At 53.5% G+C, this 12,483-nt stretch overlaps 1 protein-coding gene across 2 annotated transcripts in view; it reads left to right on the top strand.

The window, feature by feature from the left end:
• Nucleotides 1-2,920: 2,920 nt before the first annotated feature.
• Nucleotides 2,921-12,483, top strand: part of PHF2 (PHD finger protein 2) — a 101,246-nt gene continuing 91,683 nt past the window's right edge. The window contains exon 1 of one of the 2 annotated variants that reach the window (XM_055271865.2): nt 2,921-3,208. In XM_055271865.2, the coding sequence (XP_055127840.1) occupies nt 3,111-3,208 (98 nt within the window). In that variant the 5' untranslated portion in view covers nt 2,921-3,110. The remainder of the gene's footprint in view (nt 3,209-12,483) is intronic. The other variant, XM_055271864.2, reaches the window with a different exon arrangement.

Genomic DNA, 12,483 nt, shown 5'->3' with positions numbered 1-12,483 from the left:
TCTGCTGAGTCCTCAGTGTCTACAACACTGCTCGAGACACAGTAGATGCTCAATAAATACCTCAGTAGAGGAGTGAGAGAGAAGGAGGGAAGGAGGGAGGAGTGGGGAGGTGCGTGTCCTGAAGGAGATGGAGAAAAGAAAGGGGAAGACAGCTGGGTGCGGTGGCTCACGCCTGAAATCCCAGCACTTTGTGAGGTGGAGGCGGGCAGATCATTTGAGGTCAGGAGTTTGAGACCAGCCTGACCAACATGGAGAAACGCCCTCTCTACTAAAAACACAAAATTAGCCAGGTGTGGTGGCACATGCCTGTAATCCCAGCTACTCGGGAGGCTGAGGCAGGAGAATCACTTGAACCCGGGAGGCAGAGGTTGCGGTGAGCCGAGATCGCGCCACTGCACTCCAGCCTGGGCAACAAGAGTAAAACTCCATTTCAAAAAAAAAAAAAAAGAAAGATAAAGAAAAAGAAAACAAAAAGAAAGGGGAAGCCATAGGGAGAAGCCAAACAGAGGGAGCTTGTGGGCTTGTGATGATACTTGTTTTATCCCATAGACGACAGGCAGCCATGGAAGGGCTTTGAACAAGAGGAATGTATCTGGTGGAGCACAGGAGGTACAGGTGGGCACAGGAGACCATCTGAAGGGCAGGGCTGGGAGGTGGGTATGGTGGACACCCCTGAACGACTATCGGGGAGGCTGAGCTTCTCCAGACACATTCTGTGCCGTGGCTGTGGGGCAGGGACCACAGGCCCAGGACTTGGAGACCAGCCGAGGGCTCCTCACTGGCTCCCACCCTCTGCCCTCTCACCAGGGAGCTAACATCCTTTGTCTGGCTGGGTGTTTAATTGCTTAGCACCTCAGTTTTCACTTCTGTGAAATGGCACTAATACCAATACCTAAAGGCACCAAAGGAGAGTCCTGAGTATGTAGTAATAGCCATCACGACCCAGGAATTTGCTAAGCACTTACAAACATCTGGTTGGGTACTGGTAAAACCTCATGAAGACCTGAGCCCAGGGCACTGTCCTGGTAAAAGCATTTGCTAAATGTTGGCTAACTACTGTCATTGTTTGTAAGCAGGCTCATAGGAGTGTTAAGGGATGGGGGGGTGCCCACATCAGGGCAGCTTCCCCTGCACCACAGCAGCCTCTAGAAATTTCCAGCTTCATTTGGGCACTGCTCACCTGACTGCTTTAGTACTGCTGTAAGGGCGAGGGAGAGTGTGTCTATCAAGGAAGTGGGCAGCACTCACCCGAAACCCTCCTTTTGGGCTCTCAACCTTCAGGCTGAGCATTCTATCTATATAATAGTAGACAACGGCTTAAGAGTTACTCCTTTCCCAGAACTTTAGTACTCAAAAAAAAAAAAGAAAAAGAAAAATTCCAGGCTTTCACCCAGGAGGAAGGGAACCAGTGATAACCGGAATTCAGGTAGGAAGGCCTATTGCAGGCCATCCTGGTCAGCCCACAGGTGTGGGAGCTGGGGGTCTCCTGCTCTTTCCTCTCCCTCTATGGCCAGCTACTTCTCCCTCCGCCCCCTTCCCCAGTGCTGAGTGCTTTGGGCACTGCCCTGAGTCTGTATCCACGGGGTCACTTGTTGGGGGTGGGTGGCTGACTCTGAGGGTAGATTTTGGCTCAGTAGGAGGAAGGAGCTTAACTGAGCCGCCTGCCGTGGAGCAAACGGCCCCTTGGCAGCTGCAGGTGGGCGGTGATGGTGAGGGGCCGAGGGGCTAAGGAGCCTTGTCATGGATGCTGCTAGGAGACTGGGCCAGGTTTCCTGTCCCGAGATTCTGGAATTCCGAGCAGGGGTGGCCCGCATTTCCCAGCATGATGCGGATTTTGCTGAGGGAGGATGGGGAGAGAAAGACGGTGAGGGAGGAAGGGTGGGCAGGGATGTGGCCCCCGCACAGCGCGGATGCCCCAAGGATGCAGCGCTGGCGGGGCAGGGAAGGCCTCCTCTAGAACGCGTGCAAGTGACCCCTCAGAGCGCACCTCCGCTTCTCCTCCCCACCGTGGGGGCTCAGTTCCCTGGACACGGGGGCCAGGGTCCCCGTACTCCTCGCCCCTTAGGTCACGGGCCTGGGGGGCTCAAATGCCAGGGAGCTCTCTCTTGACAGAGCTGACCAGCCCGTGCCAGCGCACTCCCGGCCCGGGGCTTCTGTCCTCTTCCTCTGGGGCTGAGCATCAGGGAAGTCCGCGGGATCCTGCGAGGGAGGCAGCAGTCCCCACCCGGGAATGAGGGGAAAGGGGAAGTGGTGTCCCAACCAGAAAGTCAGTGGGGAACGGAGGGAGGCAGCGCGGCCGACGAGGAGGAACACCCCCACTGTGGTGGGGGTCAGAAGAAAGTTAGGACCAAGTATTTGCTTGTCGGCCTTCTAGACTAGGAAGGCACTCCTGCGGGCTCCGCTCCCGACCCCGCGTCTCCCCGCCTGCCTGGCCCGGGTTCCCCCAGCTCATCTTATCCCCGGGGCCCCGCCCACCTTCTCCCCGGGGTCCCACCCCACTTTCAGTCTCAGGGCTCCCCCAGCTCACCTTCGCGCCCGCGGACCCCTGGGTCTACCTTCAGCCTTGGGGGCCCTTCTCCGCCTATCTTCCACCTTCGAGATCCCCCCCGCCCGTCTTATCCCCCGGCAGGGTCCCCCAACCCACCTTCTCCCCCGCAGGGTTCCCCAGCCCGCCTTCCCGGCGGCGGGAGCGGCGGCCCAGGCCGGCGGGCGGAGGCGGCGCCACCCGGGGCGCTGACGTAGAGGCCGCTCGGCGGCCGGGGGTCCCTTCGGTGGGGCCGCGGCTCCCCGCCTGCCGCCCCCGCGCGTCCATTCCCTTTTGTGTCCCGCGCGCGGCCCGTCCCCCGCGCACACTCGCGCCCTGAGCCCCGCGGGCCGGCGGGCGGCTCCCGGCGCGGCCCCTCCAGCCAGCGCGCCCGGCATTGTGTGGACGCGCCCGGCCGGGAGCGCGCGCGGGGGCTGTCGTGCGCCCCCGTCCCCGTCCCCTCCCGGCCGCGGCGCCGCCTGCGCCCCGCCGCCCCCGCCGCCCCCGCGCGGCCCGGCCCCCGGCCCGGCCCGGACCGACCCGGGCAGCGCAGCGGCGGGGCCGAGCGGCGGCGCGGCGCGGCAACATGGCGACGGTGCCCGTGTACTGCGTCTGCCGGCTCCCCTACGACGTTACCCGCTTCATGATCGAGTGCGACGCCTGCAAGGACTGGTTCCACGGCAGGTGAGCGCGCGGCGGCTGCTCGGCCCAGCCCGGCCCGGCCACTCTGCCCGACCGAGCCCCGCGCCCCCGGCTGCGCGCCCGCAGGCCCGGCTCGGGGACGGGCCGCCACCGCCGCATTCCGGGCGCCCGGGTCGGGGCTGGGCCGTGCCGGGCCGCGCGCCCTTTTGTGCCCAGGGCGGGGGCGCCAAGCACGGGGCCCGCGCTGGGCGCCCCTGGCCGCCGCGCACAAAGCGAGGCCCGCGGGCCGGGAGGTGGGCTCGGGGCTCGGGGCGCGGGGAAGTTGGGGCTCCAGGCCCGGGCCGGGCCGCCTGTCAGCTGGGTCGCGGCGGCCGCAGAGGCCGGGCATCCGGAGGGAGGCCGAGGCCCGGAGCCCCCGCCGCCTCCCCCCTGCGAAGTTGCAGGAACTTTCCCCGCGCGGGCTCGGGGCTGGCCGGGCCGGGAGAAGCGGGCGCGCAGCCCGGCGCGGGTCCCCGGAGAGGCGCGAGTGGCGGGCTCCGACTCCGGCAGGGCTGGGGCGACCGTGGGGGCTCCGGCGAGGTGGCAGCCGGCGCGCCCACCCTCCGCCGTGGCCTGCGAGCTCCCTTGGACCTTGTCCCCGAGGGCAGGACCCCTCCCGGACCCCCGCGGAGCAGCTAGACCCGGCAGGCCTGCAGGTCGCCGGGCAGGAATGCGGTGACAGAATAGTGTCTGTGAGTTGGGTAAGGGGGGTTTGTTGTGGCTTTGCCGCCTCCTCCCTGGCCTTCAGCTTTCCCCGTTTCTGTCCTCTCCGTTCCTGGCAGGAACGCCGGTTTTGACATGATCTTATGCTCCCTAAGGAAGATGGGGAGAGGGGAAGGAGGTAACGCTTGGAGACACTGAAAACCCCCGCCCTCTTGGCCCTTGCGGATGGCCATGACCTGGCCCCGTGCCTAGGGCAGGTCCTTTCCCACCAAGAAGTAAATGGAGGAGGAGGAAGAGGAGGTGATAGTGTTGCCCAAACTGCTCCAACAGGTTCTCTTGCATCTGACTTTGCCTGTGGGATGTGTTTGGACCCCGGGCTGGCCAGGGCTGTATGCCCTTTGGGGCTGCAGTCCCAAACCACGGGGAGCAAGCAGCCTGGGGGAAGAGAGGGGTCTGTGGTGGTGGGTGGTCCGGGATTCTCCTTCCAGAGAGGAGACCCTCCTGCAGGTTCTAAGCCTGGGTCTTCAAGACTGATCAGTGGCCCTTAAGAGTGGGCTGTGGCCCCGAGTCCAGTCCTGCCAGTTTACATGTGGGGACCTGGGTGGCTGGGATGTGACAGGGCCTGCTATGTCTGTCAGCCCCAGTCCTGAGTCCTACCTCCATGCTGTTAGAAGGGCCTGGGACTCTGTGGGGTGGGATGCCCACGGAAATCTGGGCTGCCTTCTTGGGTATGCCCAGGGCTATGGAAGCCCCTCAGAGCAGGGGAGACTGAGTGTGAACACCGGGCTCTGCCCAGAACAGGGCTGACATGCACACCCTCAACTGGCAGCCATTGAGAAGTTCATGGCCGGGCCAAAGTGGGTGACAGCCTCTAAGGCTCCTCATATCCAAGGATGCTGAGCAGCTGGCCCTGAAAAGCCCTGAAAGTGGTGGGGCCTCTCCCTTCTCCCCCATCTCCACCGGAGCCCTGACCTGGCGAGCAGTCACTCCGCTACAGAACCTTCTGGGCACCTGTGTCAGCTCCTGGCTGCTGCCCACACTCGGGGCCCAGAGTGGGGAGAGTGAGAGGACGCCAGAAGACCTTTGTCTCACTGCTCAGGGGACCCTCTGGGAAGGGAAGGCTAGTTCTGAACTAGACTTCGAGGCCAAGGGAAAAACTCCAGGAATGAGGGGTAGGCAGGCGACAGGGGCTGAGAGCTGGCCTGAGAACTGGTTGGTGTCATTTGCTGTATTGGCCCATGCAAAAATCCCCAAAAGGGGGATGTCTGGGGAGGCTCTATCTCCTTTTTTCTTATTTGAGGTCTCTGACTGAATCCAATACAGGCAGTTGATCAGCACAGATTTATTCTCACCTATTTGGGGTGGACGTGGGGTCTGAAAGGAGCTGTGCTTTCCCTCGGCCGTGAAAATCATTTTCTCCTGCATCTAATCAACTGTCATCTGCCAAAGTGAACCCTACAGGGAGAAAGCCTCTGGGTATGCCTGCTCCCCAATGATTCTGGGCAGGTGTGTGATGGGGAGGACAGGTGTCAGGGGTTGGTGGGGTTGGTACAGCTCTCACAGCCCTGGGCAAATCCTTTGGTCTCTCAGCATCACTTTTCTCATCAGTAAAATGAATGTATGTGACCAGACCCCGGGGTTTCTCCACATCCAGATAGTCTCGTATGGCCCCCGTGGTTCTTTCCTGATCTTTGTACTGCCTGTACTGTGATTTACTTCCTATTTAACATTTCAACTCACTTTTTAAAAGTTTGAATACTTTTAAACTTTTTATTTTGAGGGGACTTTAGACTTACAAAAGAGTTCCAAAAATGGTACAGTTTCCCTGTATCCTTCTCTCTTTCCCTGCAGTGAACATCTTACCTAGCCATGGGACCAGTACCAGAATGAAGGAGTTAACGCTGGTGCCAGGCTGCTAACTAAACTACAGACTTTATTCAGATGTGTTTAACCAGTGTTCCCCCCTCGATGTCCTTTTTCTGTTCTCAGATCCCACCTTGCATTTAATCCTTATGTCTCCTTACTCTCGAAAATATTGCTTTTTTTTTTTTTTTTTTTGAGACGGAGTCTCGCTCTGTCGCCCAGGCTGGAGTGCAGTGGCGCGATCTTGGCTCACTTGCAAGCTCCGCCTCCTGGGTTCACGCCATTCTCCTGCCTCAGCCTCTCCGAGTAGCTGGGACTACAGGCGCCCGCCACCACGCCCGGCTAATTTTTTTTGTATTTTTAGTAGAGACGGGGTTTCACCGTGGTCTCGATCTCCTGACCTCGTGATCCGCCTGCCTCGGCCTCCCAAAGTGCTGGGATTACAAGCGTGAGCCACCGCGCCCGGCCGAAAATATTGCTTTTTAAAGGAAACTTCGTATCGTTCCCTGAAATAGAACATTACTGTAACTTACCATACACAGTAACTGTAAAAATAAACACACAACTGTTAGAGTAAAAAGCCTGTCTGTCCCACCTGTGGTCACATCACATTCCTCCAGCCAGCCCCATTTTGGGGAGAATTGGAGAGAGGGTCTCTAAGTCATCAGCCACACTCAGGCAGTGGCTGCGTCTTTGCTCTTGGCAGCTTTGGCGGCAGCCGAGAACTTGTTTGGGATAAAGTTTGGCCATTTGTGGGGCCAGAGCTTGCTTCTAGGGTGAGTTTCCCTACTCAGGGACTCTGAGCACCCCTCCCAGTGTTCTTGCCGTGGCGGGTGGGGCTGCCCTGCTGGCTTGGGTTGGGGAGAATGTTCACCATGGGGAGGGAGAAGCGTTGTGTTCTATCCTTGGGGTCATGCATCCTGCATTCACTGGAGGGGCAGTGTGGAGTGGAGGTCGGGGAAACAGGCCCTCCTTTCAGGCCCCCGTCTGTCCTTGGGATGTGTGTGCCATACTTGAGCTGTCCCTTCGAGTTCTCGCAAGATTCCTCCTCCAGCCCCATCTTGACCGTGGCTCATCACTCCTGGGGTGGGGATCCTCGTCAGCCCAGCCCTTCTTCACTGGCACTGACTGGAGTGCTGTCCCAGAATGTGGGCTTTGACCTGGGAGGGATGGATTTTTGTGGCAGGACCTGGCAGGAGGCCGCTGGAGGCCGGTTGCCTTCGGAGGTGTCTTGTCTGCCTCATTTGGTGGGAATGTATGGCTCTGCACCGGCACTGAGGAGGACCTGTCCTCTCCTCTTTGGGATCCCACTCTTACATAAAGCCACTTGGGCCATACACTGTGTTCCCTTGTGCCTGTGCATTCCAGCTGGAGGATGAAGACCAGGCCCCATGCCCTCCTCCCCTGCCTGCAAAGTGAGCTGGCATCTCACTTTGTCACCAACTTACTTTGAGTAATTTAAATCTCTGGGAAGCAGGAATGCTTCTGTTAAAGTTTTAAACATCCTTAACCTGTAGCTTTCTGGCCCTCTTTCAGCTGCTTGTTCTATTGGACTGGAAGGGTTTTTGGAGGTATAATCAGTAAAACTGACTTGAAAGAAATTGAAAGCTGTTCAGGTCACTTAAGTGACAGACATTTCATTCATACCTCAGTAAATATTTGTTGGGCACGTATTCTGTACGGAGTTCAGAGCTGGCTGTGAGGGCTCAGGGGTTAGCCAGGCAGCTTCTCTGAGAATGGTGGCAGCCACCCTGGAGGGGGAGTGTCTCAGCAGAGGAGGGGCGGGAGTGGACTGAGGTTTTGACAGTCCCCCATGTTGCGTGTTGCTGTGGGGAGAGGTCGGGAGGAGGTTAGGGGCAGGGAGCCAGTGAGGAGGTGACTGTCACCCTGCATGTGTACCCAGGGGGTGGGGAGTGGGGACTGGGGTCGGTAGAAGGGTCACATTCTGGAAGTGCTCAGAAGGTAGAGTGGACAAGACTTGCCTGGCGTGGCTCCCTCCAATTCCTCTGTGTCCGTCTGTCTGGGCTCAGCCTGCCCTCCTCCTCAGGGCCCTGTCTCTGTGTCCATCTCCCTAGGGACAGAGTTGGCCTTTCTAGGCTCTCATTGTGCCCACCCAGTCTTAAGCTCCTTGGGGCAGAGCCATGTCCAGGGGCTACCTGGGAACACCTCGCAGGGCTGTAGCCGTGTCCTGCAGGCCAGCTCTGTTGTTGGCCCGTGGAGTGTGTGTGCGAGAGGGAAGGAGGTCCTGCCGTGGGACAAATCTGCGTGGTAAGAACTGACAGTTAAATCCTAGAACCTCAAATGCTGGGGCGTACTGGGGGAAGGGGTTCTCCTCATGGAGATATTAGTGTGATGTGTTTAGGAATAAATCATTTTAAAACAAGGAATTCTCTCCCTGTGTGAGTTTTTAGACTTCTGGAGGAGGTGGGAAGAATGTCAGGCCAGCTTCTAGAGGGTAAAGTAGACATCCCTGTCTGTCGATGCTTTCCAAAGGAGGTGTGTCTTGAAGGAAGCAAGGAGCTTCATCTTAATTGTCAGAATGTTTGCTATTATTGAATATACTTAATATTTGGCTGGAAGTGTGCTTGATGTGAACTTCTGGACTGCAGTCCATGTTTGTTTGGGGCTGCTTGGGTGCAGCGTGGCCACAGATGCCCTAAAATATGGGCAGAGATTTGGGTGGACGCTGCCACCCCCAGGCATCCTCTTTTATGGCTATCCCTGTAGTGCCTCGACATGTGCCAGGTCCTTCTAAAAGAGTGAGTTTTTCTGGTGGGAGCAAGTGTGGGCCAGAAAATAGTGTTCCATGACACAGTTCTCTGGGAGAATCTCACTTTTGAAATTCAGGGTGTGGGTAAAACAAAGTCCATCTCTTGGTTTTTTTAAATAACAGATGGGCCTGATTGTGCTGCGGAAGCTAACATTCAGTCGGAGTTTAATGCCATAGGGGTTTTTCATTCATCATGTTTGGTTCCCACGTTGACTGTGAGGGGCAGATAGTGTGGGTCACCCTGTCACCTCCATTCCCAGCATGGACACAGAAGCAGCCAGGGCCTCTGTCACACGCAGGTCTCTGGTTTTATCAGGTGCACTCTGAGCTGCAGCAGGTGGACACACTCATCTCCCAGAGGGTGCAGGTAAGGAGGTGGCACCTGGCTTAGGTTATTCTGGCTCAAGGGCCTGAGCAAATACAGGGGCTGATAACTGCTCGTGTCCATGGTTTCAGCAGTGTAACATGGACGGAAATGTAGTCACAGAGGAAGGCCACATACTGAGCTAGGGGATGGGAGGTGCTTCCCTGTCCAAGCAGCTGACTGCAGCAGCTCCCTCCTGGGTCTGAATATGCCCAGTGTCTCTCAGGGTCTCTCACTGTAGTGCCTCCTTCTCTACATCTCTCCTTCTCTGTCCCCTAACTTCTGCCAACCTTGATTCTCAGCTTTTTGGCTCCATGGCAGGTAGGTGGCCCTAGCTGTGGGGTCCAGAATGGGACTTGGCTTCTATGCTTTAGGGTACAGGACCTGTTTACTTTTCTCCTGGACCCCCTCGCCACCATAGTGCTGGGTCACTCACAGAAGAACATATGAACATATTTAGAATTCTAGCCAGTGGTTTGGATCTCAAAGCATAGGAACTGAAAAATCTTTGTGGTATCTGTCCCTGTCTATCAAAGCTTTCTGAAGGAGGCGTGTCTTGAAGGAAGCAATTTGGTGTGAGCCTCATCTTAATCACCAGAATGTTTGCCTTTATTGAAAATATTTAGCTAGTAATGTGCACATGGGGAAACGAGCCTTTTACCTTTTTTAAAAATTGAGTTGAAATTCATATAACATAAAATTAACCATTTGAAAGTGTGAAGTTGAGTGGCATTTAGTGTCTTCATAGTGTTGAGCAACCATCACCTTTATCTAGTTCCCAAACATCTTTCTCACTCCTGAAGTAAACCTGGTATCCAATAAGTAGTCACTGCCCTTTCTTCCTCCCACTAGCCCCTGACAACTAGCAGTCTGCTTTCTGTCTCTATGGGTGTGTCTATTCTGGATATTTACTATTTCATATGAATAGAATCATACAATATGTAACCTTTTGTGTCTGACTTCTTTCACTTAGCACAATGTTTTTGAGGTTCATCCACATTGTATCATGTGTCTGTGTTTCACTGATTTTTATGGCTGAATAATATTCCATTGTGTGGATAGACCATAGTTTATCCATTCATCAGTGTATGGGCATCTGGGTTGTTTCCACCTATGGCTGTTGTATATGGTGCTGCTATAAACATTTGTTTATAAATATTTGTTTGAACACCTGTTTTCAGTTCTTTTGGATATATACTTGGGAATGGAATTGCTGGATCATATGGTAACTCTATGTTTAACTTTTTGAGTAACTGGCAAACTGTTTTACACAGGGGCTGCATTATTTTAAATTCTCCTCAGCAACGTTCCAATTTCTCCACATCCTCGTCAACACTTGTTTTCCTTTTTTATTTTTTTAAATTAAAGCCATCCTAGTGGGTATAAAGTGGGATTTCCTTGTGTTTTTGGCTAGCATTTCTCTACTGACCAATGATGTTGAATAGCTTTCACATGCTTGTTGGCCATTGGTATATCTTCTTTGGACAAATGTCTACTCAAGGCCTTTGCCCACTTTTACATTGGATTGCTTGTCTTTTTATTGCTGAAGTTTAAGAGTTCTTTATATAGTCTAGATACTGTATCCTTTTTTTCTTTCTTTCTTTTTTTTTTTTTTTGAGACGTTTTGCCCTTGTTGCCCAGGCTGGAGTACAATGGTGTGATCTCAGCTCACCGCAACCTCTGCCTCCTGGGTTCAAGTGATTCTCCTGTCTCAGCCTCCTGAGTAGCTGGGATTACAGGCATGCACCACCACGCCTAGCTAATTTTGTATTTTTAGTGGAGATGGAGTTTCTCCATGTTGGTCGGGCTGGTCTCGAACTCTCGACCTCAGGTGATCCGCCCGCCTTGGCCTCCCAAAGTGCTGGGATTACAGGCTTGAGCTACTGTGCCCAACCTAAATGCTGTATCCTTATCAGATACATGATTTGCAAATACATTTTCCATTCTGTGGGTTGTCATTTCACTTTCTTGATAATGACTACTGATGCACAAAAGTTTTTAACTTTGATAAAGTCTAGTTTAGCTCTTTTTTCTTTTGTTGCTTGCGCTGTTGGTGCCATTTCTAAGATTTCATTGCCTGTATAATCCAAAATTATACAGGTTTACTTCTGTGATTTCCTTTAAGAGTTTTATAGTTTTAGCTGTTAGGTTTTTGATCCATCTTCTGTTTATTTTTGTAATGATGGAAGTCCAACTTTATTCTTTTGAAGCTGGATATCCAGTTGTCTCAGCATCATTTGTTGATGACTATTCTTTCTCCGTTGAACGATCTTGGCACCCTGGCCAAAAATCTTTTGACCGTATACACAGGGTTTTATTTCTGGACTCTCAGTTCTATTCCACTGGTCTATATGTGTCTCCTTATGCCAGTACCACACTGCTTTGATTACTGCAAAGTTGTAGTAAGTTTTGAAAGCAGAAAGTATGAGTCCTTTGATTTTATATTCTTTTCCACTGTTGTTTTGGCTATTTTGGGCTCCTTGCATTCCATATGAATTTGAGGATTGGCTTTTCCATTTCTGCAAAAAAAAAGCTGTTGGAATTTTGATGGGGATTGTGTTCAGCCTATAGATTGCTTTGTCATCTTAGTATTAAGTCTTTTGATCCATGAATGTGGGATACCTCTTCACTTATTTGTGTCGTCTTTAGTTTCTTTCAGCAGTGTTTTATAGTTTTTGGTTTACGAGTCTTTCACCGACTCAGTTACATTTATTCCTAGATGTTTTATTCTTTTGGACGCTATGGTAAGTGGTATTATTTTCTTAACTTCTTTTTCAGATTGTTCATTGATGGTACTTTTATCTTTTTTTGTAATCACCTTTTAATGTGTGGTGACTGAATTTCCAGAACTGTACATGTGCAGGGTGCTGCCCACCCCTGGCATGCTCTCCATGTTCATGCATGTGCTGCTGTGTGCACAGTGCATGCCTGCATACTTGCGAAGGAGGGTTGCTGTCTTTTTTAACCATAAGTATTTTTGCGTCAGATGTTGAACTAGGCATTTTCCATACATGTGTAAGACTTCTCTCATATTGTGTATGGGGTCCTCTCGTGTGGATCTCCATCTCCTTTCCCTGACTGCGGCTATCTTTTTGGCTACATGCTTCACTGCTGAGGATGCTTTTGTGGAGCAAGGCCAGGGTTCTGGATTCCTAGAGTACGGACAGCAAGCACAGTTATGGAGCAGTGCCAGCCGCTCTGTGTGAGCAGCACGTGCCCTCATTGATCTCCATGCATCAAGTGAATGGTTCTGCTCAGGTGGAGAGCATGTGTAAAGCCCTTGTTCATTCTTGTTCCTGACATGCCATGAGTAGGGTGCAAGGCCACAGTATTGGATAAATATGAGGATCTGATTGGCCTCGGAGAGTGCTCTGGGACCAAGATCTGATCTGGGGACTGATACACCCACCCCTGGGGCTGCCAGACTCAGGCATTGAACCCTGACCCCAGCACCTTCACCCCACAATTCCAGATCACTAAGATCTTATTGTAGCTTTGTGATTTTGTCCCTTATTTTACCCTTCCCCTTATAAAACCCCATCAAGGCGTATTCTGTGTATGAATCTCTGGGAAAGCTTGGGCCATTGGAAAGAGTAGTTAGGAAGCATTAACCAGGAA

The sequence above is a fragment of the Symphalangus syndactylus genome, chromosome 3, assembly GCF_028878055.3.
Source record: "Symphalangus syndactylus isolate Jambi chromosome 3, NHGRI_mSymSyn1-v2.1_pri, whole genome shotgun sequence".
Classification (NCBI taxonomy): domain Eukaryota; kingdom Metazoa; phylum Chordata; class Mammalia; order Primates; family Hylobatidae; genus Symphalangus; species Symphalangus syndactylus.
The sequence above is the reverse complement of the archived record's forward strand: the minus strand, read 5'-3'. Positions and strand labels throughout refer to the sequence as shown.